Source organism: Barbatula barbatula (genome assembly GCF_947034865.1).
Source record: "Barbatula barbatula genome assembly, chromosome: 9".
NCBI classification, from domain to species: Eukaryota; Metazoa; Chordata; class Actinopteri; order Cypriniformes; family Nemacheilidae; genus Barbatula; species Barbatula barbatula.
The window spans coordinates 7,086,648-7,112,107 of record NC_136772.1 but is presented as its reverse complement, the minus strand read 5'-3'; the positions used below and the strand labels follow the sequence as shown (position 1 = coordinate 7,112,107).

The window sequence follows — 25,460 nt, the reverse complement described above, 5'->3', positions numbered from 1 at the left end:
TCGCTTATTGCTCCCCGAACTCTTTGTAAGTCGCTTTGGATAAAAGCGTCTGCTAAATGACTATATGTAAATGTAAGCGAAACGTCAGTATAACAGCGAAAGCTGAACCACTAAAGTCTCCATCTTCATGATGAAAGGAAGCAAACGTTTTTTTTGCCAACAAAGAGAAGCATAACGAATTAAATGACCTGACAACATAGAAAAATTGTCCGTCCACGTTTCTTTCATTTAACTTTCACAACAATGGCCACATAAGGATGTTATCTTTTTACAACGTCAATCCATTCGGTTTATGAACGGAGGAAACTATTCTAGGCATGTTCTAAGGCGCTGCTGTAAACTCTCAGATCTGCCATGCTGATGCTGCAGTGAGTGGATCGGGATTCGTGAAGCCGCTGTGTTGTGTTTTCGTATTAAGGTTTGAGGATTGGGCTTAAATATTCAAAATGGCGGACGGAGGAGCAGCGAGTCAAGATGAGAGTTCAGGACCAGGTAATCATTACTGCATTTTACATATTCATATTCATATTCAAACGCTCTTTCTCTCAACCCAGAAATGCACGAAGGAGAAAGCGTAAACAAAATACTCAGGCCTGATGTTGCAGTCATATGCACTCTTTAAATAAACACCTCGCGCAATAATTCTCAGTCTGTGCGACGGTGAAACTGGCGATGCGGTGCGACGGCAAATTTAAGGGAAAATGCCTCCTTTGTGTGATTACAGCCGCCGCGTTACATATTCATACCGCGGCTGAGCAAACGCCGCTTAGCATATTTTATTAATAATAATCGGCGACTTCGTGTGGGCTTTTGCATTGTCCTCGTTTAGAGGTTGTAGGACATTTACAGTTTATCTTAACTAAAGGCTGCTGTGTGCATGCTAGGCGGCTAATGCTACTCCTCCGGCGGCTTTGTGTTTCTGTATTGTGCCGTGAACCAATCCCACATATAAAGGTTTGAATATTCATTCGCTCGCAATCAGCCGGCGTCTGCGCAACGTGTTTACGAGCAAAATATGAAACGGCAGAGCAGCCGAGGTTTGCTTAGTATACACTTGGGACACGGATTTTAGCGCATTGGATTTGTTTTATGCCCTTTCCCCTGTCTTTTGTGCCCATTGCAGGCGTGTAGCCCTGTTGTGTTATTCATGTGGGCCTTTCACAGCTCAGAATGCGGTGTTCAGCATGTTCTATCAGAATGAATTCGTTTCATTGTTAAAGGATGATGGAACGTTCCAAATTTCAGCTCTGTGAAAATTGATACACTGTATCCATTTGAAAATATTTTTGTTTCTAAACAAATTGCTACTTTGTTACAATTTGGCTTTTATTTACTCTTCGCACAGCGTGCGTTACTGTAACATTGTATCGGTTGCTTAAAGAGATGTCATGCAGGCATAATACCAGGTTTATTTGCTAGTATAATAGGCGCTGTCTGCGCGATAATCCTTGTTTAGAGCCCATCTTCTCCATTATTGTTCCAACAGCTGTATGTGTGTGTATTTAACCATTTTACGCTTAACAGGATTTAATTTCCGTGAACAGCCGAAAAATAACTTCTTTCTGTTTCTTTTATCTAACCATGACAACAAAGCCGAGTCATAAATTGGCTGTCAGTATGCTTCAGATGATTTAACTAAAGGTGATTTGTCTACAGCAACTTGTGTAAATAGAAATGGCATATTCCCTTATTTATATGGGAGATGGCCTAAAAGTTAAAATGATTGTTTTGGGTGTGTTTGTGAATAATGATCTGACCCACTAGGGTGATGTTAATTGATTTCCTTTTTATTTTAGCATATGTTGTTATCATTTTTTAAGAGTCAGGTGTTACATTTGTAGGTCTTTTAGTCAGATAGCAATTTTACTCTGACAGGGTGTTGGGTTTAGAGAGGCGACTTTGGGTTTTAGATAAAAATGGCATGCCGCAACACGTCTGTTTCCTGCATCCACAGCTTGTCTCATACCTATAGTTTAAATTACCCGAATGAATTCTGCTTTTGTTTTTATGGTTGGTGACTCTTCAAAAGTGTGTGGAAAAATATTACAGCACTTTGCAAATCGGCCAATCCTTGTTTTTCCTCGTGTTCATAATGATGACATTGTAGTACAATGTAAGAGTCTATTAAATTAGATTTAGGCATTTGGCAGACGCTTTTATCCAAAGCGACTTGCATCGCATTATCCTATACATTTTGTTTCTAAGTACATGCAATCCCCTGGCATCGAACCCACAACCTTGGCGTTGATGTTAGTGCCACGCTGTTACCACTGAGCTACAGGAAAGCTCGGTTGATTGTGGATCTAAAATAAAACGTATAAAAATATACTGAAGTCCCTCTTTTAAGTGAGTCTTGTTCTCCACAGATTGTTTTTCATGTTTTTGTACTTGTTGTCCAGTGCAATGGTTTTATCATAATAAATGCAATTATACCGATTTTTTTTCATCATTTTATCACGCATTCCTGTGAGGCTTTCACTGAATGTGGCTTTAATGTTTTATAAAAGCCTCTCTGAAAATCGCATTGTTGTCAAATAGAAAATGTAAATGTGTTCATGGTCACTCATGAAATATTGAAATGCTTTCTCTGTACTGGATTAATCGTCTTTTTTTATTATACTCTTAATGATTTGCTTGTCACATTTGCATATTACCACTGCAAAATAAATGTCTGCCTGTTTGAGTGTTGCTCTCCAGGATAATTACCTAAATTGTTTAATGGTTTTCAAACTATCAAGGCTTCTGGTAAATGAATAACACAAGTTTTGTCAGATTCTTCTGGTCTGGTTATTCGTGAAATTCTTTTGCTTAGCTTGACTACCTTCCTCTGTGGGGAAAGTTCGAAACTTTAAAATGTCAGCGACGTTTCTTTAGGATAAGCTGACATCTTTGTGCATACTTCGTCAGATCTTTGTTCTAATATGTAAATCCTTGTTCTAATTAGGCCGAGCTCTGAAAATACCAGCTAATGAGGTGCGCAGTTAATCTGGATATGTAAAGCAGTGTCTGTGTTCTATGGAAACAATATGGCTTCAGAAGTCACCGAATTTGATCTGTGAAGTGCAATGAGGAGGTTGTTTGAAAAGGATGGAGAAGCAACCGCTGGTGCTACTAACGTGTCTAGAAAATACAGGTTTTTTGTGTTTCGATCATACTGAAGCAAACCTCACCTGTTTTACCTAATTTAACCAGCACTTTGCAAATAATTGGGTTTGTGCCTTGAACCCCTAGTCTAGCGCAGCCCTGTAGATTCTTTTTGTCCCCCGTTTCTTTTTTACCCTCCAAAAGCGATCCAATTAATATGCTAATGAGATGATAAATATTTATGAACATTTAAATTAGGGGAAAAGCTCTCAGAGCCCTGTGTGAAATGAATTGCTTGCAGGACTTCAAAGCGTCGCTAGGCTAATGAATTGAGGGAGATTTGCATATGGCTTTAATCAGCTGCATACTGATTACACTTCATTACGGGCGCTGTCAGCCGCTCAGCTTCTGTTCCGTTATAGATGGAAAACGAACTTCTTCACACTCTAGTTGTTATGACAATCATGGCACATAGAGCGTGAGAGAGAGAGAGAAACGCCAACCGAGCCGGAGAGATTGCGAGTGGAGCAACCACACTGTCAGCGAGCTCAGCTGTGCTCTACACATGTGCTGTGCTTGTGTGTTGACTTACTGAAAACAGTTAATCAAACAGAGACGTCTTTGGTTTGAGCGCCTTGTGTGAACGTCTTTGGTTTGAGCGCCTTGTGTGAAAGGGGTACCGAGCTTGTTGTGATGTTCGTGGATACGCTTGAGAAAGCAGGTGCCACAGCTGCTGGTGAGTGATCGTTTGGAGTCACCAACATGGTGTTGAGATGTTTTTGCTTTTGTAGTGATGAGTATCTGTTACGTTAAGTGGTGTTTTTTCAGTTCAGTTTTAAAGTTACTGTTGATACTGTTAAGATAATTTTTTTCCCCTTTGGTTTATTTATTTTGCGTTGAGTCTGAAAGTCAGATCTTTCTCTGTCCGTTCCAGATTCTAGAATGAGTAATCCATCGGAAACGAGTAAATGTGCAATGGAGAGCGGGGACGAAAACACTGGTGAGTCACTTGGTTTTGTCTCAGTTCGTCTCTAGTGGAACTCTCGGCTCTTTGGAGATGTCTGGCTTGCATATCAAGGCTTTCCTGCACTTGAATTCAATTGAGTCCCTACAGATCTTTCTGCCCGAACCTTCCAACGCTGCTTTCCTTTGCATTTTGATAAGCGAATAAATAACCCGTTCTGAAGGGTCACTTGTGGAGCTCTGACTGAGCTTAAACAAGCCGCACAATGCTTCTCTCGATATGTATTGCAGAGCTTTTTTAACATTCAAAATAAGAAAGGCCACAGAACCGAGTAAGATATTTGAAAAGACCTTTTGTGCGGTTCTGATCTATTGTGGCATTGACTGCTTTTCTTCTTCCAGGTGCCCAAACAAATGGACTGGACTTTCAGAGACAGACTGTGCAAACAACAAGCGCAATCACTAACGCACACGCACAGGCCCTGCTTCAACAGGTATATTCGTTCTGTCTGAATTGCTCACACAATTGCGGTCTAGACGCACTGGATAAAAGAGCTTTAGGAATTTAAAGATGTCCCCAGGGTCATGTTTCTCTTCTGTTATAGTAACTGCCACTGTCTTGACCTGGACGTGTAATTATCATGTCTCTCTGAGTGACTCTCTCAGAGTCTTTCCCCCTTGTTATGGAGAGAGAGAGTATGGAAAGGGGATAATTGTCATTTGTATTTGACTATAATGCGTGAGATCTGTCACTACACCGAAGATTAGAGACAGGAATGCATGCGAAAACAGAACAACATTCTATCTCCTAGTTACAGGGGAAATGATTGGGCCCCATATGCTAATATGCTCTGCAGTTGCTCGGAAACAGATGGTTGAGAATATGCAAATCTATGCAGAATTTACATGTACTGCATAACCGTTTCGTTAATTAGCATACCCACTCTCCTCCGCTTGCAGCCTCGGAATGCTGCAGTATTTTTAGAACCGCAAATCACCACAGAGACTAATCATGTTTGTATTTTGTAAAGAAAATGTAAGATTGTGTTGTGTTCTAGCTTTTTACTTTGAACTCATCTTTGGGTCCGCTCTGCTACCTTTTAAACCAAAGACACGAACGACCACACTGATTCGGTCATCCATTCATGACAAAACGTGTGTGCATCCTTAACCTGTCTAATCGAAGGCCACAAACTGACCCCACCCTGTGCTCTGTCTGTAGTCTAAATCTGACGCTTCAACTGAGGTTTCCACCTCCAGCCAGCAGGGTGTGCTGCCTCAGACTCGGCTCTTGTTGGCCGGGAGGCAGATCGCAGGTGTAAGTGGCATGCTGCTTGCTTGGAGTGTTATCTGGCCCATTGTCTCCATTATGTTTTAAGGTCTTTTGGAACAGCAGTTTTTTTGTAAATTGCTGGAGGCCATATCGAGTCCTAACTGGAATTGGCCCTAGTAACAGCAAGGCCAAGCAGATTATATTGGCCAACCCAAAACTTGAGACAATAGAGCAAGCTTGAATGTCATTGACTGTGTTGCAGTTTTTCATGATCAAGCTATTAATATGGTTAATAAATGTATATGAGCATGCAAAATTAAAGTGAAAGTTCAAACCCCCAAAAACATCAATTGACATTCGAACATAGAAATGTATACGGATTTGCAAGTTTTGAGAGTAAGTAAATTCCAAAGCACAGATTTTTGTGTGGACTTTGTCATTATCTGATATGGACAACAAAGATGACTTTTTTTTGTCTTTCTCTCTTTTTGATTCCAGTTGACTTTGACTCCAGCGCAGCAGCAGTTATTGCTGCAGCAGGCCCAGGCTCAGCTCTTAGCAGCAGCCGTGCAGCATTCGGCTGGCCAGCAGAGCAGTACTACAGGAGCCAGCATCTCCGCCTCCGCTGCCACGCCCATCACACAGATCCCCCTCTCTCAACCCATCCAGATCACACCTGTAAGAGAGCCGTGTGTTGATTCCTATTCATTTTCATACTGTGACGGGCTTGTTTAAATGTTACTTTAGAGAGGTTTTTATCTTTAGTAGCAACAGTTGTTACAGCTTGTCATATAGTGGTTTGTTTAGTGCAATGCCTGGGGCTGAATTTTTAAGTGCAGTTCTTTTCAATAGTGAAACATTCTTTTGATGTAACAGGGTCATTTGAAGAAATTACATTTGAGGAAACGCCACCACTTATCTGTGCTCAAAAAATATTTTAAATAGGTTTTAGGGCTGTCAAGCGATTATTCGCTATTAATCGCATCAAGAATAAAAGTTTGTGTTTACATAATATATGTCTGTGCACTGCATGTTAATTTTGTATTTATAAACACAAACATATTTAATACAAATTTAAAATACAAAAATTAATAAATCAGTTATTGGTAAATATATATACATCTAAATATATATACATGTAATCGTATGTCTTTGTGTTTATTAATACAAAATAATATGCACAGTACACAGATATAATATCTAAACACAAACTTTTATTCTGGATGCGATAAATCACGATTAATCGTTTGACAGCCCTAGTGTGTATGCTTAAAAGTACTTTTACCTTAATCGTTTTCTAATCTTCACATTCTAAACTATATTCAGGATTCAGGCTTTTCAAAATGACAACAATTTAAATACACGTCAACATCTGACCTATTAGTACAGTCTTCTACTTCTTTTCTACTTTCCTACCCCCCCCCCAAAAAAAGGATTTTCTTAGCTTCGTTACTGTGGTAGACTAACTGAGACAAGTTTTACTCAGCTATGCATTGTTGTTCTTTTGTTGCACATATTGCTTCTATTGTTTTCCCCTACTTTGTAAGTCGCATTGGACTTGTAGCATCTGCTAAATTACCAAATGTAAACGTAATATTTGTATGGTGTTTTTCTGTCATTTTGGAGTTTGATAAGCTTTTATTGTACTCCGGTACTGTGATGTCTATTAACATACTTCTCCATGTCGGGACCATTTTCAGCAGTTACAGCAGCTACAACAGCAGCAGAATCTCAACCTGCAGCAGTTCGTGCTGGTCCAGCCTGGCCACCCCATCGCAACCCAGCTGCAGCCTGCACAGTTTATCATCTCCCAGACGCCACATGGTCAGCAGAGTGAGTCTGGTGTTATATCACCCCCCCTCTGAATTCTCAGTCCTCGTGCTTTTTCTGAATGATTTGTCGCCTCTCTTGCACTAAACAGGTCTCCTGCAAGCCCAGAACCTTCTTACTCAACTACCTCAAAGCCAAGCCAACCTCCTGCAGACCCAGCCAAGCATCACACTTGCCACACAGGTCAGGGGCGAACCGATCTCTTCAACATATGAGATGTATCTTTTGGCCAACCCAGATAGCAGACATACAGCATTGTGAAAAATTTGAATATCAAATTATGTCTATTTGCTTCATAAGTAGTCACACACATTTTTGAGCAGCTTTCCAAAGCTGTTACTTGAAGGGGCATGTTGTATTGTGATTTGAAAGTCATGAAATCAAAGTACAAATTTTGGGGCTGTAAGGTTTCAAAACATTGGCAATTCACATTTAGAAGATAAGCTTTCAAAACTTACTTCTGGCAAAATAGATCAAGGATTTTAATGACATCATTCTGCATTTCAAATTCCAAGCTGAGGTTCATTTAAAGCTATTGGCTATTTAAAAAAAGGGAGGAGACCATCAACAAGCCCCATCCTCGCTCAATCAAGCATCACTGTCAATCAAGCATGTATAAAAAAGTGCACATTTCGAACCACTTCAGTGAGTCTTTAAGAATCCTCCAAAACAAGTATGAAACAGTAACTGTAATCTGTAATTTACTGAAATATTTGATTCAAATAAATGTTGACACGTACTTAGACGACTTAATAATTCACTTTAAATATTGCCAGAATTTAATACGTTCAAATGGAACATTGCTTTTGACTGTTTACACAGTCTAGTTTTTTATGTCAATTTAATGTTTCCCTTTCCATGAATCTTTCCTTACACCTCACAGCCTGCCACGCCCACGCGCACGATAGCAGCTACCCCCATACAATCCCTCCCTCACACCCAGACGACACCAAAGCACATTGACACGCCCACTTTGGAGGAGCCGAGTGACTTGGAGGAGCTGGAGCAGTTTGCAAAGACCTTCAAACAGAGACGTATAAAACTGGGCTTCACGCAGGTAAAGTATTATACAAAAGTTCATACAATGGATTTATTAGTGATGTTTATTCATTTAAATGATTTGTTCAAAAGTATATGATCATTTTTTGAAATCATCACAGATTGTCATTTGTGTGATCTGAACTTATACACTTTGCATTGCTACAAGTGACATCATCACAGTTTAAAACCTCTCTAGACTAATGCTGATGTGTTGCTTGCACCAGGGGGATGTTGGCCTTGCCATGGGAAAACTTTACGGGAATGACTTCAGCCAAACCACCATTTCTCGATTTGAGGCCTTGAACCTGAGCTTTAAAAACATGTGCAAACTGAAGCCCCTGCTTGAGAAATGGCTCAATGATGCAGGTTTGTAGTTTCTCTGAGCTGAGACATTTTTGCACTCCGTCTCTCCAATGTTGTAATTGCATACCATAAGGATGTTGGAAAGGATATGGAGATTCCTGTTCGCATTCCTCTTTAGATTTAAAGCTCCTCTCAGGCAACTCCAGCTCTCTCTTCTGTGTGTATGCAGACTGTGGTTTCTCACATAAAGCAAACGTTTTTCTTAACAAATAGTAAAGATGCAGTTTAAGCAAGGTACTTATATCAGTCCCTTGTGCTTTTGTATGCGCTGTTTGTGCAGAGAATCAGTCGTCTGATCAGGGCCTGTCCAGTCCCAGCTCTCTTGGCTCGCCTGGGCTGGGCTTGGAGGGCCTGAACCGCCGCCGCAAGAAGAGGACCAGCATCGAGACTAACATCAGAGTGGCCTTAGAAAAGAGCTTTCTGGAGGTGAGCGACATCTCACATCAGAGAGTATTGCAAGACAGTGCTAGAGTCAGAGAGTATTGCAAGACAGTGCTAGAGTCAGAGAGTATTGCAAGACAGTGCTAGAGTCAGAGAGTATTGTAAGACAGTGCTAGAGTCAGAGAGTATTGCAAGACAGTGCTAGAGTCAGGGAATATTGCAAGACAGTGCTAGAGTTGTTGAAAATAAGAATCATGTCTCGCAACCCTGATAAACGTAGTTAAATGGCCAAAATGCTTTGAACTGCAAGCTAAGCTTTTCAGCGAGTGTTTTGCCATAAGTGCGTTTCTGTGCATTTGCCATTTTGAAGCAGAACCAAAAACCTACCTCTGAGGAGATCACTATGATCGCGGACCAGCTCAATATGGAAAAAGAGGTGATCCGAGTATGGTTCTGTAACCGCAGGCAAAAAGAGAAGAGGATCAACCCACCCAGCAGTGGCATTGCCGCAAGCACCCCCATCAAAGCGATCTTTCCACCTACCACTCTGGTACGATAGATCCGTGATGCGCTTCTTCTTTCATACTGGTTACAGTTCTTCTTAATGTCTTCCTTCTGATTTTTTTGGTAGGCCAGTCTTGTGACCAGTAACGTGCCGACTACAATGACTGTAAACCCAGTTTTGCCTCTCACCAGCACTAGCGTCTCCAGTGTCAGTTTCACTGGTAAGCAAGGAAACTGGTAAAAATAAGTGAAGAATGATAGATCTCCCATTCTGTGTTACGAATGCTAGCATTGCTTAGCATAATTTACTCTCTACAATTTGGTTGCTAGGCGATGACATTGTTGACAATCGAACAACTCCAAAAATAACATGTGCATTGCTGTTTCCTCCAGGTACGACTATTGGTTCGGCCCCCACAAACACTGCATCCGTCATCTCCACTGCACCTGTGATCACTACCGCATCATCCTCTCCGTCGCTCAGCCCTTCTCCCACCGCGCCACAGACGACCTCAGCGGAGCAACTGTCGCCTCAAGGGATTGTGACTGCGGTAAGTCAGGCACCTTCCTCCCTGGCGTCCACTTTCGGCACCGGACAGGTGATGGTGGCCTCCAGCCTCTCTGCGGCTCTGCAAGGTGCCGGCCAGCTGCCCACCAGCGCCAGCATTGCTGCCATGGCTGCTGCCGCGGGCCTCAATCCTGGGCTCATGGCATCCTCGCAATTCGCTCATGGGTGAGTTTCTTTTCATGTTGGAGTGTTTTGCAGTGTGTTGATAATGCACTCTTTTGTTAAGTGTTATGTTTACTATGGTTTTTCATGTGCAGTGGGGCTCTTCTAAGTTTGGCACCTGGTGGTCTCGGGAGCGCTCTGAGTCCAGCACTATTGAGCAACAGCACCTTGGCCACAATCCAAGGTGTGTGGAGCGGCAAGTACCCTTGTATTTACAATATAGCTTTGCATGCGCTTATTTAATCTTGGCGTCACCATTATGCATTTTTCTTTGTAAAGGGATACTTCACCTAAAAATAAAAAATCTGTTATTTATTTATCATGTCATTCCAAACCTGTATTTGACTTAATGTGGAACACAAAATATTGATTATTTTTTCCTCATAAGACAATGTGTGTCAGTTTCGTGTCCATACAATGGGAGTTGTTGCTATTGTTGCTTGTTACCAGTAGGGTTGGGCCGATAGATGATGCCTTCGTCCATTGCCGATGGCTGATAGACATGACGATGTTGAGCTGGCATCGTGATTCCAACAAATGTTTCACTTTCGTCACGGATCCTGCTAAATTAAGATCACATTTCCAGATCTCACATAAAAATTTCTCCATTATAAATATAAAATGGGCTGTACAAAAACATTGCATTATACATTATGCGCTATACAAAATTGTTCTTACATTTGATGTCAATACAGTAGACAAAATGTCACAGAGAAAAATTTAAATAATCACATTAAATATGCAGTCTTTCACTCAAACTATTAGCTAAATATGATAGCTATAAATACGTGCTGCAAGAATCTGTATGAAGTCCGCAGGAGTGCCTACCTTCACTGTAGCTTACGCTGTATAAAGAGGATGCACAGTTTGCACAGGCCCGAGTGACTTTATAACTGTATAAAGAAGGCTAGTGTCTGTGCAGCTCGCATTGTATAAAGAAGAGCCTCACTCTATAACTCTTTTATTGAATATAACATCAGAATAACAATACAATCAAGCCTCACTTTATAACTGAAAAGCTTGCTCTGTACAGCTGACACCCGCCTGAATTGATAACTGCCCGTCTCGTGCTGTATAAAGATGTCTCACTTTAAAACGCAGCAGCATCGTTCATCGCAATGTTTCCCTGTAGCCATCGAACCCCTAGTTACCAGCATACTCCTAAATTGTTCATGTTCTGCAGAGAAAGTTTTTTTTACTGGTTTGGAGCGAGTGAATAATTAAATTATTTTATATTTTAGGGTGAACTAGGCTTTTAATGCACATGGTCGCATTGCATTTGGCATGACAATACGTAGTTTAATAACTAGAAACATACAGAAAAAATACATAATGTTGTTTAATGACTTAAAAACTGCAATATGTAACATTTTGTTATAAATTAATCAAAATCATTTATAACCAGGTATATAATTTATGTCTCTTTATAATAATGATTTATAATTTGAGTTGTCTGGTTGAATTTCACATGAAATGTCAGTTTGAAACCTGCAATTTTACATTTCAAACAGAGATGGTGATATAGAGGGAAGATCTACAAATTGCAGCTTTAAATGATTAGAATTTTTCTTATTTAGACTATACTGTAAATGAGTAATATCAGGGCTTATATTTTTCCAATTCTTTACATACCAAGTTTTGAAACATTAGTTCTTAGTTGTATTGTTTTTTCCCCATCTTTAGCCCTGGCGTCTAGTGGCACGCTGCCTATTACATCTCTGGATGGGAGCGGGAATCTGCTGTTTGCGAACACCAGCGCAGGCGGCACCCCAAATTATGTGACGGCGCCCTTGTTTCTGAACCCTCAGAACCTGTCACTGCTTGCCAGTAACCCGGTCAGCCTGGTGTCTGCAGGTGGGGCTGCGGGTGCCTCTGGGGCCCTCAACCTGCACATAAGCGCTGATGCCCACCAGAATGCAGTTACCACGGCAACTATGCCCGCCTCCACCATCACCACAGCCTCAAAGGCCCAGTGAAAGCTTTACCCACTCTTCTTCTATACGCTTACTCTTCATCAACTCTCTTGCTACCACCAAAAACAAACCCACATAGACTTAATGTCGGTGTTTTAACTTTTAATGGTTGCGTTTGTATCTTCTTTTCACATATCTTTTACACATTAATGACGTTATGTTTTGGACCTCACTTTTTAGCATCGAATGTTGCCATCTCCATAGGGCTTGCATCAGGAGAGCGGAAACCTCCCTGGACATTGTGCCAAGTCTCTCTGTGCGATGCAAAGACATATTCGGTTAAGAGAGCTCATTCTTCGCTCCCATTCTCCTATTATATCTGAAACTCTCTTCTTCAGAAGTTCTTCTGAAATGCTTTAAACCAAAAAACTTTGTTTACTCTGCTGAATGATACCCTCTTAACCCCAAGAGTAGCCCTCATCTTCCTCGCATAGATTAAGAACACTTTATGTTCTTCTGTAGATGTTCTAGTCTCTTTCCACTGGAGATCCTGCTTTACAGGTTTTTTTACAACTTTTCCTTTTAGATGCACCTGTTTTTGTATCAAGCAATGGGTTAGCTATATGTTCTGTATCTTACTTACTTGTGGTTACAAGGCTTTATCGGAGTAATAAGCGGCTGTGATGCAGTTTCATTGCTTTAAGGAAGCGTTTTGACAGGCCTTTCTTTGTAGAAACACTTCTAGATTTCGTTTTTCTTTAAGTTTACTCTGTAGTGGCAGACTTCATGTCTGGGTCTGAATCCCGTCACAGGCTAAATTAATACTTAAAGCTTTAAGGAATCGTGTGATTATCCATCTAGGGGGTTTCGTTGGGCAGTAGCGTTTAATCTCGGTAAATGAAAAGCGAAAGAAACGTGTGTACTGGGAACTCACAAATCTTACGTGGCTTTACTTTGCAGGACTGTGTAACCACGTAAGGTCAACCTCCTCAAGGTCTTCCTAGCAAGGGATGTACTTTTGGTAATGTCACCTGATTGTGAAGGTGTAGGTCAAGTGAGAGAGTTAAGGTGGATTATGTTATTATTATTTTTTATTTGTTTGATTTTCTACTTGTGCACAGTATCTGTACCAAAAAAACTGGATTTGAGAACTGCAGTCTGCTGAGTTTGAGCAGAACTCCTGTCACGCTTTAAGAGGTCTTTATTTCAGAGGTCTTTGTATTGCCTCTCTTTGAAGATATACCAAAAATCTTTGTTATACTGTATATTGCTGTTGTAGCGTAGTTGAAGCCTAAATATTTATGAGCGAAGGCTCTCGGTAGACCACAGGAAATATAATGCAATATTTTAAAAGGTTTACCAAAGACTAAAACATTTTTTCATTTAATTTCTTAAATTTTTTTAATATTATTTTTAAAAAGATGGCTGTCCCTCCTCAATTTTGTAGTGTCAGTGCAACTACCTAGATCTGGGGTGCCACAGCAAGATCATGGAGTACCAGCATGAGAACAGGAATTGTCCCTTTCGCTGGTCTTTTTGAGTGGGCAAAATATAGACAGAAAATGGAGTCTGTACTGTTAAATATAAAAAAATGACAGCGATGTGTTCTTGAAATGAATGCCAGTATGTTCAGGCCTTGCAGGTTTTTAAATACTCTCCCTTATTTGTAGTTCTAAGGTGGCAGACTCAGTCCTCAGTAATCTAAAATCAGGGCCATCGCTTCAATTTACTAGCACTGAATAATTATTTTATAGGTGTCCCATCCTGGGGCCCAGTGAGAAGGTAATAACATATAAAACATAAGTAGGTCCCTTCGTCACTGGGGACGAATTTTCTTTTCAGTTGTCTGGGAGCAGAATAAAATTTTAGCTGAATGTTGTTTTTTCCCGACCAATGTAATGCAGCCATGATGTAATGCTTGAACCAAAGTCGTTTTCACACTAGCTGCTGTGCCTGTGTGGACCAGCGCAGTGCTGACCACACTTTCACTACTCACTACTGACAAAACTTTGCCATCTATTACACTTGTTTTTCCCAAATTGTCCAACAGATTGCATTTGGCTTCATAAAGAAAAATAATAATGCTTGAATTATCGATATCGATTATCGACGCATTTAATGATCCAAAGAGAATCTAAAGGGCCTTGTATTTAAGTGCTGTTGAGATTTTGGGAGTCCTTGGTCCTTCATTTCATTTTTCTCCCTTTTTAGTCAATCTAGGTTTGGAAGAAGCCAGATGCTGCATTGGTGCTGCCTAGCCAAAACGTTTTCGTGAGTGTATAGCAATAGAAATAATACCACCAAAGTCTGAGGATAACCTGTGGATGTGCAAAAGGCCTTGAAACCTGTTTTGGCATGCATGACAAGAAGGTGAATTTTAAGCATAGCATTGGTACATTCTTTAAATATATTCATGTTAAAGAACTGTAGAGCTAGGCGTATTGCGAGAATTACATGAGAATTTAATCTGTAGCATTCCTGTTAACTTTCTTGAATTGTCACAGAGAAGTCGGCATCTCTCCTGTTGTCCCTATTATTGTGGCCCTGTCTGTCAGTTGAAATGGTGCTTTTTGTGTTATTAATATAATTTGAAATACCTCAACAGCACTTACATGAAAGGTTCACTTTGCGCAAGACACCAGTCAACTTCAGAATGAACAGAAGCTGTTTGTAACAGTGTACAACCTTGAACGTAATAGAACAGAAAAATCTGTAATAATAATAATGTCTCAAGTCTACTACTGCTATTTCAAGTACTACTACTTAAAGGGTATTTCCAGGTTATCTTGTAATGAATATTTTGTTATCCTACTTGCCAAAGTAAAAAAAGCCTTCGTCTTTGCGGCTAGGTCTTGTTGCTGCTCATTACGCTGGTTTTGTCCGTAAGTTTCAACGTAGCCCTCTGGACATGTCGATTTATGTTTTTTTGCGCATTGGTGTCATGACCAGGTAGTGCCGGGACTCTGGGAAGTTACTAATAAGCAGTAACTCCCCACAGTCCTGGAGGAATTACTTATTTTCTAAATTCTATATATATTCACTTATGTAAGATGCTCATATTTTATATTTGAACTAATATCTAGTTTGAATGTAGTGTTTTTGTCATGCTTATTCACTAAAAAGAAAAGGTAACAAAAAAACTTCATTTATATTATAGCTATTCTTAAAAAAAGAAAAAAAAAGAATTCTAGACCAAAAATTTAAACCACACCCTTGTGATATGGGAGTGGCTGTCATGTGCCCCATCCACATTGAGGTGTGGTTGGTTTGAATGGGAGGGGCTTGTGATGGTGCTCCTAAAGAAAGCTCCCAGCTTTTGTTGACGCTAGGGAAAAAAGACTTAATAGTACCGAACTACTTTTACATTCTTCTTTGCTTTTATGAGTTTATTTTGCCATGTTGCTTTTTAACAATCTTTAACAATCATTTGAATTTACTTTATGCCTTTGTTTGTTTGTATATATCATAAGGGAGCAACGTCACTGGCTTTCTTAGTTTGACGACAAAACTCACATTTATCATTTATGCCTTACTATTATTTCAGACGTTTGACACGTTGTAGCAATTTGTAGTGCGTGTGGTTGATGTGAAAGGTGGTTTTGTTGTGAATGTGTGTGCGCATGTGAAAGATGATGCAACCAAGCATGCACCAATGTAAAAACTCGCGGTGCATATCGACCATGAAAATAACGCTGTGAGTTTTATTTGTGTGTTGTGATATTTCGGAAGTGTTCAGCTACCTATTCTGGTAGGTATAATTCAAGCTGGTTGGAAACCTGTTGAAAAAGCTTTATTAATAACTCCAGCTGGTTTGTAGGGGGTGGCGTTTATTGCTGGTGGTGCATTTATTGTGAAATGAATCTTTCTGACAAAATAACTCGGAAATACAGAAAACGCATGGCGTGTTTTGAAAGTGGATATGAAGGCGCATAATTATTGTTGGATGTAATTTGAACCTGTGTGATCACAAGATGTTTCAGGCGAGATGTAGAACCTGGCCAACAGCGTCCTGTTTTTTTGGCACTTGATTTTGGCATAATTTGAATGCTCTGACTTGTGATTGGGTAGTTTCTCGATTGTAGTGGGTTTCGCTGCTGCAGACCCTTAGTCTAGTGACAAAATAGCATAGTTGCTGAAGAGCTCATGCACCAGAAACACGTGAGAGAGGTGGTCGGAGAAAAGGAGCTGTTGTATACCTCATTTATAACTCGAAACCGAGTAAAACTTGCTTTAGTCTACTTCGAAAGATAAAATTAAATTACGAACTTGTCCAAAACAGAAGCCTCCAGATGTCCGTTTATAGATTGGAGTGAGGAACCAGGCAGATACCCAGATAGCATGCAAACTCGCAAAACCTAATTCCAGACTTTAGTTGCCCATCCCACTTTTTTTTTATATTTTGCTTTATACTAATTTAAGTTCACTCCGTAGCCATTTTGTACCAAAGCTTGTTTATGATTTGACAATCGCTATCCTTATAAACCCCTTGATCCATTTCTAAGTCTGGTGTAGGTTTTGTGCGTTTTGCTTTCTTTTGGGTCTTCTTGTTTCTCACCTTCCCTGTGGTAACCAAAGACTTTCAAAGTGATTGTATGGACTAAACTCTTCTCGTAACCCTGCCTAAACCATCAGCATGGGATTTGAGATTTTCGGTCACAAGTGTGCTGTGTGGGCGGGGCTTTGAAGAAAGAGGAAGAAAAACAGCTCTCCTGGCTTCTTGAAAGGATTTCTTAAAAGGAACCCCTCGTGGGCTGGGTGATGTTTTTTAATACACGCTGAAGGATGTCCTGAGCTCACTGCAAACTGCTCAGGATAAACTGTTCTCTGGAGTTACACTTTCTGTGGCTACAGCAAGGCAACACTGTTTCTGTCTACACACAACACATGCAATGTCTCTCCATAGTTAAATCTTTTAGATGCTGTCGTCCTGTGGTTTCTGTGTCTGTGTAGTTTTCTAGCTTTGCCGTTTCCACTCTCATGATTTCAATTGGTTTGATCAATCAGCCGTGCAACTATGCATCCTTGTTCTCCATCCTGCAAGGGTGGTGTCCGAATGACACGTCTTTTCAGACGGGTCTCAACGTTTTATGCTGAGTAAAAGAACCTATAAAGCTCTATCCCAAAGCAAAAATCCAAATATGAAATGTTTTACAAATGCAGATACCAAAGAATACTCTGTTCATTTTTCTTCTTCCTCGCCAAACCCTTCAGCTTGTGTGTTAAGAAACAGAACCCAGCTCTGGCAGTAGTCCTAACCTCAATAATTCCAAAGCTTAAATGTATATTTTGGTATTTTTCTGAGAAGCTTATGGGGAAAAACGTTTGTCGTTCAAATTTTCTTGTTTGTTGGATTTGTTGCTCTTTTTCTGTCACCGCATGGAATTAACTGCAAAACTGTCTTACCGTAGGTTAAAGAAATAGTATTTTTGTATGTTTTTGGATGTGTCGATGTATGTGATATCAGTTTCACTGCCCAAGTTATCATTGTTTTTCAAACAAAAGACAGAAAAAAGTTAAGTAAAAATGTGTACATAAAACTTCTAGTCAAGGATTTCAAAAGAAATCCCTCTATACTCTCATTTTCATATTTCCTACAGCTAAAGCTCAAGGAATTTCTTTTACACTGTCACATACTGTAGATTGTACTTTTTTTTTTCAGGACCTGTAACTCACTGTTGTCATAGTGATGATTGGTTGGGTTATGGGTATCACTACAAACCTGAACTCTTGCGCCACTCATGGCGTGTTAACAAGTGACCATACCCGAGACTGAACGCTAAACGGCTACATCACTGTAGCTAAGAATGATTGTGTAGATTATAAGTATGTGAATCAGGATTACATGGTAGATTTGATGCATTTGTCTGCTGTATTTTTTGTTTTTTTTATATATATATATAAATATAATCTTTTACTGTATGTGTACAGTTCCTTTGTTGTAAACATCATTAAACCATTTTCCAAGTGTTTTAATATTCTAACTTTTGGTCTTTTAATATTAGACTGTATCATTTAATGTCAGAGCACCTTATATTAAATTCAAGTTTATTTTTACTGTATGTTTGCCCTTAATTGCAGTAAAAAACATTGTCTCATGCTGTTGAATGTGACATGGACTCTTTTACAATTATGTAGAAGCGACAACAGAGTGTGCTGCTAACACAGACCAGTATATATTATTTTTGCTTGTATGTTAAAGAATTGAAGAACTTCTTTTAACAAAAGTTTGCATAAACACACACAAGATAGCAAAAAACAATTGACTAAGTAACAAATTCACACAAAATACAATGCATTTAATGAAGAAACATAATGATTTAGCTGTTAGTTTGTAGATAATCGGGTACTTGTTGAATTCACACTATATTAGAGTGATGTTATTGGGGAAGCATGAACATCTCCACATTCTCCGCTGCATCCCTTCTCCTTCCTGTTCGAGCCTTTAAAGTAACAAACCAATTGTAAGAAGTTATTTTATATTTGCGTACACACACTATCCGGTCAAGTTTAGTATCACATACAATATTCTCCACAGAATAATAGCAAAATTTGGAATAACTAAATTATGTATTTAAATATTATATTACAATTTGGGAAATTATGTTGTCACTACAGCATTTTATCAACCAGCTTCTTAAGGTCTTAGAAGCATTTAACCCTCTGGGACCCCTCAGTTATTTTTGACATTTTTAAGGCTTCTGTCATTTTCGACCATTTATGTAGTGACCAATAAACCAATAAATATATATATATAGGCCTATATATCCTAGCATGTTTATTTCAACCATTTTTTAGGGTGTGTGAAATAAATAGAAGACTGTACATTACCTCATTAGATTTAATCTTGGATTTGCGAGGCTGCAAAGAATAAGCATTCAAATAAATTGTACATTTTACTATAAACAACAACGTATTACAGACAGGGTGCAAGTTATTGAGTCTCCATGTTACAATGAAAACACACTTGTTTCTATAATCTTACTTTTCTTCCTGCAGTATTTATTCGTTGGTATTCATCATTTGATTGTCCTCTCAGTTCCTAGAAAAATACACAGACCAGGATTCAAACACCCAGGAGATCATGTAAGTGCACAACTACAAACAACCACAGGAGGGCAGTATGGCTCGATTATTATGAATTTAAGATAAAAATAGCCTATGTCTTATTCATCTCATGTTTCAAAATTCCGTATGACATTATTTCCGGCTGAGGTACTGACCTGATATTCAGTCTCTTCCTCTCGTCTTCTAATCTAGAGTTTGTAGATATGCACAGATTAGAGGTTGGTTTTAGATACCATTAGAAATGTATTAAAAGTGTTATTCATTGTATCGTAAATGACGGCATGCACAGCGACCTTTATCATTATTTAACAATATTATTTAAATATTGTTTATTTAAATAAACGTAAAATAATCACAAAATTATCTCACCGGTCTGTTCAGTTGCTGATAATCGGAATCCATCTGAGGCAGATCCAAATCCTGAGAAATACATCACACACTTTGCATGACGTCACATTCTTGTTAAACCTATTTAAGTTGATTTTCATATTTTACTTTTTGAAGAAAAAAATTCATATTTAAATTAAATATAGAAATAATAGAGTGCTAGTCATAACAGAAATAAAGCATTAATTTTGGTGTATTATGAACCTCAAACATAATCCTAAACCCAGCCAGGTTTGTTTTCAAACCGTTGTTGTATTAATAATGCATTTTTGATAACTCACTGTATAAACAGGCTCATTTGGGTCACGGGCAGGGGCTTCTGGCTCTGAAGGGTCTTTCTTAAGAAACTAAACCATACATGCAAAAACAGGTAAACGGTTACACTTTGGTAAAATGTCATCAGTGAAATCCAAATGTGCGTGCTAGAGCTCAACTTACCTTCTCTCTGCAGTAGAGAGCAGTAAAAATGATAGAATACAGCAGCAGAATTACATCTAAAATATAACAATACAGTGGGTCGCTTGGTTGCATAGCCTCTGTGAACAGAAAAAATGTTTTACACCTTATGAAGTAAATACTGAACAAAAACTTGATTGGCTTATTTATGGATGTTTTGTAATGTATTTTTGTAATCAGTTCTGCTTTTATCAGCATTGTTGGTTTTAGATCTTGAAAAAACAGCGACCAATTAATTAATTAATGACATAAATACAACGTAAACTGAAAAATACAGAAATAAAAATAGGTGAGACGCACAGATATACAGCACACAAATCAGTCCTCTTAACAAACATTGAAAAAAAGCTCTGTGTTTTCGTTACATTAAACTTTGTCTGTTTCTTGACCTTGAAGTAGTAACATTTGTATATTTAAATGATGCTCTATTAAAGAATTTGGTTAACAATATAACATAAACATAATCAGATTTGGATTTGAACCTTCACATCGCAATAGCATCGCTTTTAATAATCAAAATGGTTTGTGTTATTTTTAACTCCTGTCAGTACAGGAGTCTACAACTAAATAAACCCATTGACAACAAATTCTTGAAATTTCAAATGCACTTCTTCAAAGCTAGGTGTTAGAATGAATTTTACATCATGTATATTGGTTTAACATTTAAATGATTGTTACTGGTGAATAGAGCTGCACAAATAAGAACAGTGTCTGAAGCAGATTGTTTGAGTTTCGTAAAATGTGGACAAAACTAGTTCTAAATATAACTTTCCTAGAAATACTCAGTAAAGAGTATGGTTAAAAAGTTTTTCACAAAACATGCAAACATATCTTGCATGTACAACATATCTTGCATTCATGTTGCTCTTTACTAGACAAGTTAAAACGTCTAAAACTGATGAAAACTAATTTATGTGTTTTATTTTGATGTACTTCACACAGAGGATGAATCCAGTATTATCAGAATCATTTAAAAACTAAATAATTGTGAAAATGATCATTTAGTATATATTGAAACCAGGAATGTCCGATCAAACAACCTCTATAGTTTTGCTGAGATATAAAGATGATTAGATAAATGCATAAAATAATAGAAGATAACATGCACCATCCTGCATACGCAAAGCTCTGCCTTGGCAAACTGGCATTCCTTCTTAAATAAGCAATAATAAAACAATTGTTTATAAATTAACAATTAAAGCTTACTTACTAGAGCATTCCAGCTGCCCAAAGGTTGTGGGTTCCATCCCACATACTGAATAAATGTATACTCTGAATGCATTTTAGGTCGCTTTGGATATGAGCGCCTGCCAAAAGGTAATTAAAAAATGGGAATGATTGACAAAAAACCTACTACAGTATATTCGTATGCTGATAGTAGTATTTAGAAGATAAACTACTTTAGTAATCTCGACTTTTTTGGCCCGATTTGTGATGTATCACAGACAATGATTGCATATCTAGCCCTGAAAGGCAGAACATCACTTCCTCTCTTCTATGTCAAGTAGCCCTAAATTAAGAACTTTTGTAGTTTTGCAACCCAGTCCTTCACGAGGAAACCTCCACTCATGCCTTCCTGTTCAGGGGCTGTTGCACTTCTACCTGTGTCTCTGTGATCTATGTAGAAATGTGTGTGTTTATTGTATAGTTCAGTGGTTTCTTTGCATGGGACGTGGGAGTTGAAATAAGCCTGCAAGAATGAGCACAGAGCAGTGAAGAGCAGATCAAAAGGGTGTTAATGGGTGCTGATGGCTGATGGTTAACAAATACTGACCATACACCTTTTTATGCGTTAAAGTGACACAAAAACATTACTGTCTGCATGCGACACAGAGAATGAAGGACCTGCTCAAAATGAGACACAGTATTTAGGCCTACACACAGACGACCTTTATAGAGATGCGCCGTGTTATGCAATCCCAACACGTTTGCAACCAACAGAATAAATACTTACACTTTGTAGTGGATTTGTATGTAAGGACTATAAATACACACACAAAAAATTATTCAAATAGATTACAAACTGAAATTGCGTAACAGCTAAGTAAAAACTATTTACAGATACAAATTAAAGGGATTGTTTGCCCCGAAATTAATATTCTGTCATCTTTAACTCACCCTCTTGTCATTTCAAACCTTTCTTTCAAGACTTTCTTTCTTCTCAGAACACAAAATAATATATTCTGAAGAACGTTGGTAACCAAACAACAATGGTACACATTGACTTGCATTGGTTTTGTGTCTATACAATAGAAGTGAATGGGTACCACAGTTGTTCGGTTACCTACATCACTCAAAATATCTTCTTTTGTGTCATGAGATAGAAAGAAAGTCATACAGATTTGAAATGACAAGGGGGTGAGAAAATGACAAAAGTTTAATTATTCGGTGAACTATCCCTTTTATGTCATATAGTCAAATTTTCAGGAATATGCTTTGGAAAAACCCTAATGGATTGAGCTAAATCTGTAAATGACCTGGGCTGTGTTTCCCGAAACCTTATTGCTATATGTCATTCTTAAGTATATACTTATACATACATACTTATTTTGGGAATTATTGTTTTGCTTGTTGATTGTTCTCTTATTATTCTATTTGATTATTTTTCCCTTTATTTCAAGTAATGTATGTATTTTTGTATTTTATATGATGCAGCGCTTTGGGTGAAAAGCGCATTATAAATAAAAGGTATTATTGTTATTATTATATAATCACTACCACTCTAAAGGTAAACCTTAAGATTGATGTAGAGTTTGAAAGGTTTAAGAAAGCGCAGCCAGGTACATTCCAAATTATTATATAAATGATTATGCTGACAATTTACTTTTATCCTCTTGTCTGTTGCTTCAATCTGGATGAAGTTTATTTCCAGTTCTTACAGTGTTAAAATAAAAGATAGAAAACTAGTTAATGTTTTAATCTTCTTAACATATTAGCAGCATAGATTTTATATGTTTATCGGGTAAAACAAATTTGATGTATTACTAAAGTATTACTTTTTTCACACTCAAAGGCTTGGTTTCACAGATAAGGCTTAAGCTAAGACTAAAATGTTTAAACTGTCTAAACTGAAGACAACTTGCACCGACATATGTTGAAAAATACCAGTGATACATGTCTCAAGATGCACACATCCCTAATGTTTTTTTCCTGGTTTTATCTAAGCCCTGTACGTCAAACCAGGTTAAAAATATTTTCTGATACTAATTTTGTTTGGAACAAAATGTTGCATTCAGTTTTTGCACCGAACAGTTAAGTGTTGACCAAGTCTACGGTTATTTGTGCATGTTGAATTGAAACCTGTACTGAAACCCACTAAACTTACCTGGAAAATAGCTGCTTTTGTGCTTTCATTCCATGATTGTTAAACTATAATTACAACCACCTCAATTGATGTTGTTATTTATTCAACAACTAAATTCTTTCCACATTTAAATTTACATTTATGCATTTGGCAGACACCTTTATTACAATGCATTGTACTATACATTTGTTTCTGACTATTTAATACAAATAAAAAATTCTGTACTGAGCATGTCTAAGTGATGGTTAACAACTGAGTTATTCTTTTAAAAAGCTTAAATGTAATAATCTTATTAATTTTAAAAAATATATGGCTGGGTTTCATTTGCTTTATTGTATCTTCTTTCTCCGGAAACAACATTCAAACATAAAGTTCAGATGTAAAATCTAGCGTGTGTGCTACAAACAGCATAACAATGCTGCAAACCCTTCATCTTTAGGATCTTCTGCATCATGTTGCCAACAAAAGAATGCATTGCGCAGTCATCACATAAGGTCTTACTGGTTCATGGAAACTAAAATGGTCACCTAAAAAGGCCTTGATGTTTGATGCAAATCTTTACACGTGAAAAAACCTAACTGGCACCAAAACGGCACCAGAAATGTATATTATTTCTAAAATGTACAAAACTTCATATTTATCAACACAATAAAACCATAGAGTAGAAACCATCAAAACTCTATTGCTAAAGGGTTTGGTACCCTCTGCATTAAGAATAAGAATAGAATTGATTTACCTGCATAGGATATATGTGTGGCCAAAAACAATATAGTCGTTGTCACTCTCATTCCCATTACATTCCCTGAGATGACAGTTTTTGTGGATGTTGTTGCTTTGTGTTGCCCGTCCTGGTCGGTGTTGTGCAATTTTTTTTTACCTTTCTGTTTTGACTGCTTATAGCCTACAGTGGCAACCCTAAACTAACAGGAAGTGGCCCATGGCTTGAGCCTGTTCTAGTGAATGACAACCACCTGCTTAGGTCTTTTGTCTTCTCATCTCAAGAAAGTCTTACCAGCATTTCCTGTATATTTTTAGACCGACCCTTACATTCTAACAATGAACTTTTTACCACTGCTAAATATTATCACATAGCTGCTTTCTATTTATTGTCTTGTTTTAATAAATGCACATGTTACATATGCAATTAGTTAAATGTTTTATTGCTTCATGGCAATATGAAATGTTGAAAAATATAGAAAGTTTTGTTTACACTTGCATACAGCTACGAAAAAACATAAGCGGGTCATAACTTCAGGTCATAACTTCAGACCAGAAATGGAAAACCTTACACAAGAATGACCTTTTAGATAAAAAATAATTAGTTACATTGTCCCCAAAAGCCCCTTTGTGTATATTCTGCCCCCTGCTGTTTTGTATTTGCTGCTGATATGCTTTTCCTGGCCGAAAACGTTTATGCAATGTGCTTGCAGAATCAGGGCTGTCCACTTTAATTCTTGAAATAAAGGTCTTAAGAGTAAAATAACTATTTATTTTGTATAGTCTATAGAATTGATTTAATAATACCTTTTCTGAAGAAACTCTGTTTATAGAGCACACAAGTATTTTAAAACTGTAGACAGGAAAAAAACTGTATGTCTAAACATTGAAAAAGAAAGATGTTGCACAACATTCCCTCAGTTTTAGACTAGTTTAATTATATATACGATTGTCAGCAACATACTACTGTAGTTAAAAGGGTAATAGGTAAGGTGTCACATTTTTGTGATGGTATGTTTAGACGGTCCTAAAATGTTTAGCCTCCTTGTAAATTGTGACAGTCATGAGAATTTAAGTCACATGCATTCCTCATTCCCTTTACATCATTCATTTAGGTTACCTTAGGTTGTATACATTAAGCTACTATTGCATTGTATATAAAACATTTTGCTCACATTAATCACATTTTCTGAATTTCTGTCTCACGTTTTTAGGGAATTCCATACCATTCCAAAGTTTATCCAAGAAGAACATCTGACTAAAATGACTAAAATATGACGATTTAAAAGGTTTTAGAAAATAAAAGTCCTTTACTTATTTGTATAAATAATTAAATACATATTATATATTAAATTAAATATATTTTATATATTAAATATATTTATATAGTATGTATTTTCCGCACAAATAAATGTAACACTGTACGCTTTTTGTTTATGCGTTTAAGTT

At 37.9% G+C, this 25,460-nt stretch overlaps 2 protein-coding genes across 4 annotated transcripts; one reads left to right on the top strand and one right to left on the bottom strand.

The window, feature by feature from the left end:
- The first annotated feature begins 189 nt into the window (after positions 1-189).
- pou2f1b (POU class 2 homeobox 1b) lies at positions 190-18,133 on the top strand. Its single transcript, XM_079464745.1, has 14 exons — positions 190-492; positions 4,019-4,084; positions 4,450-4,541; positions 5,819-5,998; positions 7,021-7,153; positions 7,242-7,333; positions 8,034-8,207; positions 8,416-8,557; positions 8,826-8,980; positions 9,306-9,485; positions 9,567-9,660; positions 9,833-10,172; positions 10,265-10,353; positions 11,853-18,133. Exons 1-14 carry the CDS (start codon positions 447-449, stop codon positions 12,143-12,145), a joined length of 2,076 nt encoding a protein of 691 aa, XP_079320871.1. The 5' UTR covers positions 190-446; the 3' UTR covers positions 12,146-18,133.
- On the bottom strand, positions 18,113-24,263 carry cd247l (CD247 antigen like). 3 transcript variants are annotated; one of them, XM_079464747.1, is made up of 9 exons: positions 24,031-24,263; positions 21,201-21,297; positions 19,973-20,070; positions 19,816-19,881; positions 19,517-19,567; positions 19,303-19,335; positions 19,065-19,121; positions 18,911-18,940; positions 18,360-18,522 (listed from the first exon to the last, which is right to left on the bottom strand). In XM_079464747.1, the coding sequence occupies exons 2-9, from the start codon at positions 21,235-21,237 to the stop codon at positions 18,460-18,462; spliced, it is 435 nt and encodes a 144-aa protein (XP_079320873.1). In that variant the 5' UTR covers positions 21,238-21,297; positions 24,031-24,263; the 3' UTR covers positions 18,360-18,459. The 3 variants fall into 3 exon arrangements, with proteins under 3 accessions (XP_079320872.1, XP_079320873.1, XP_079320874.1); XM_079464746.1 differs by lacking the exon at positions 21,201-21,297 and having other exon boundaries at positions 18,113-18,522; positions 24,031-24,253; XM_079464748.1 differs by lacking the exons at positions 21,201-21,297; positions 24,031-24,263 and having other exon boundaries at positions 19,973-21,178.
- Between the last annotated feature and the right edge of the window lie 1,197 nt (positions 24,264-25,460).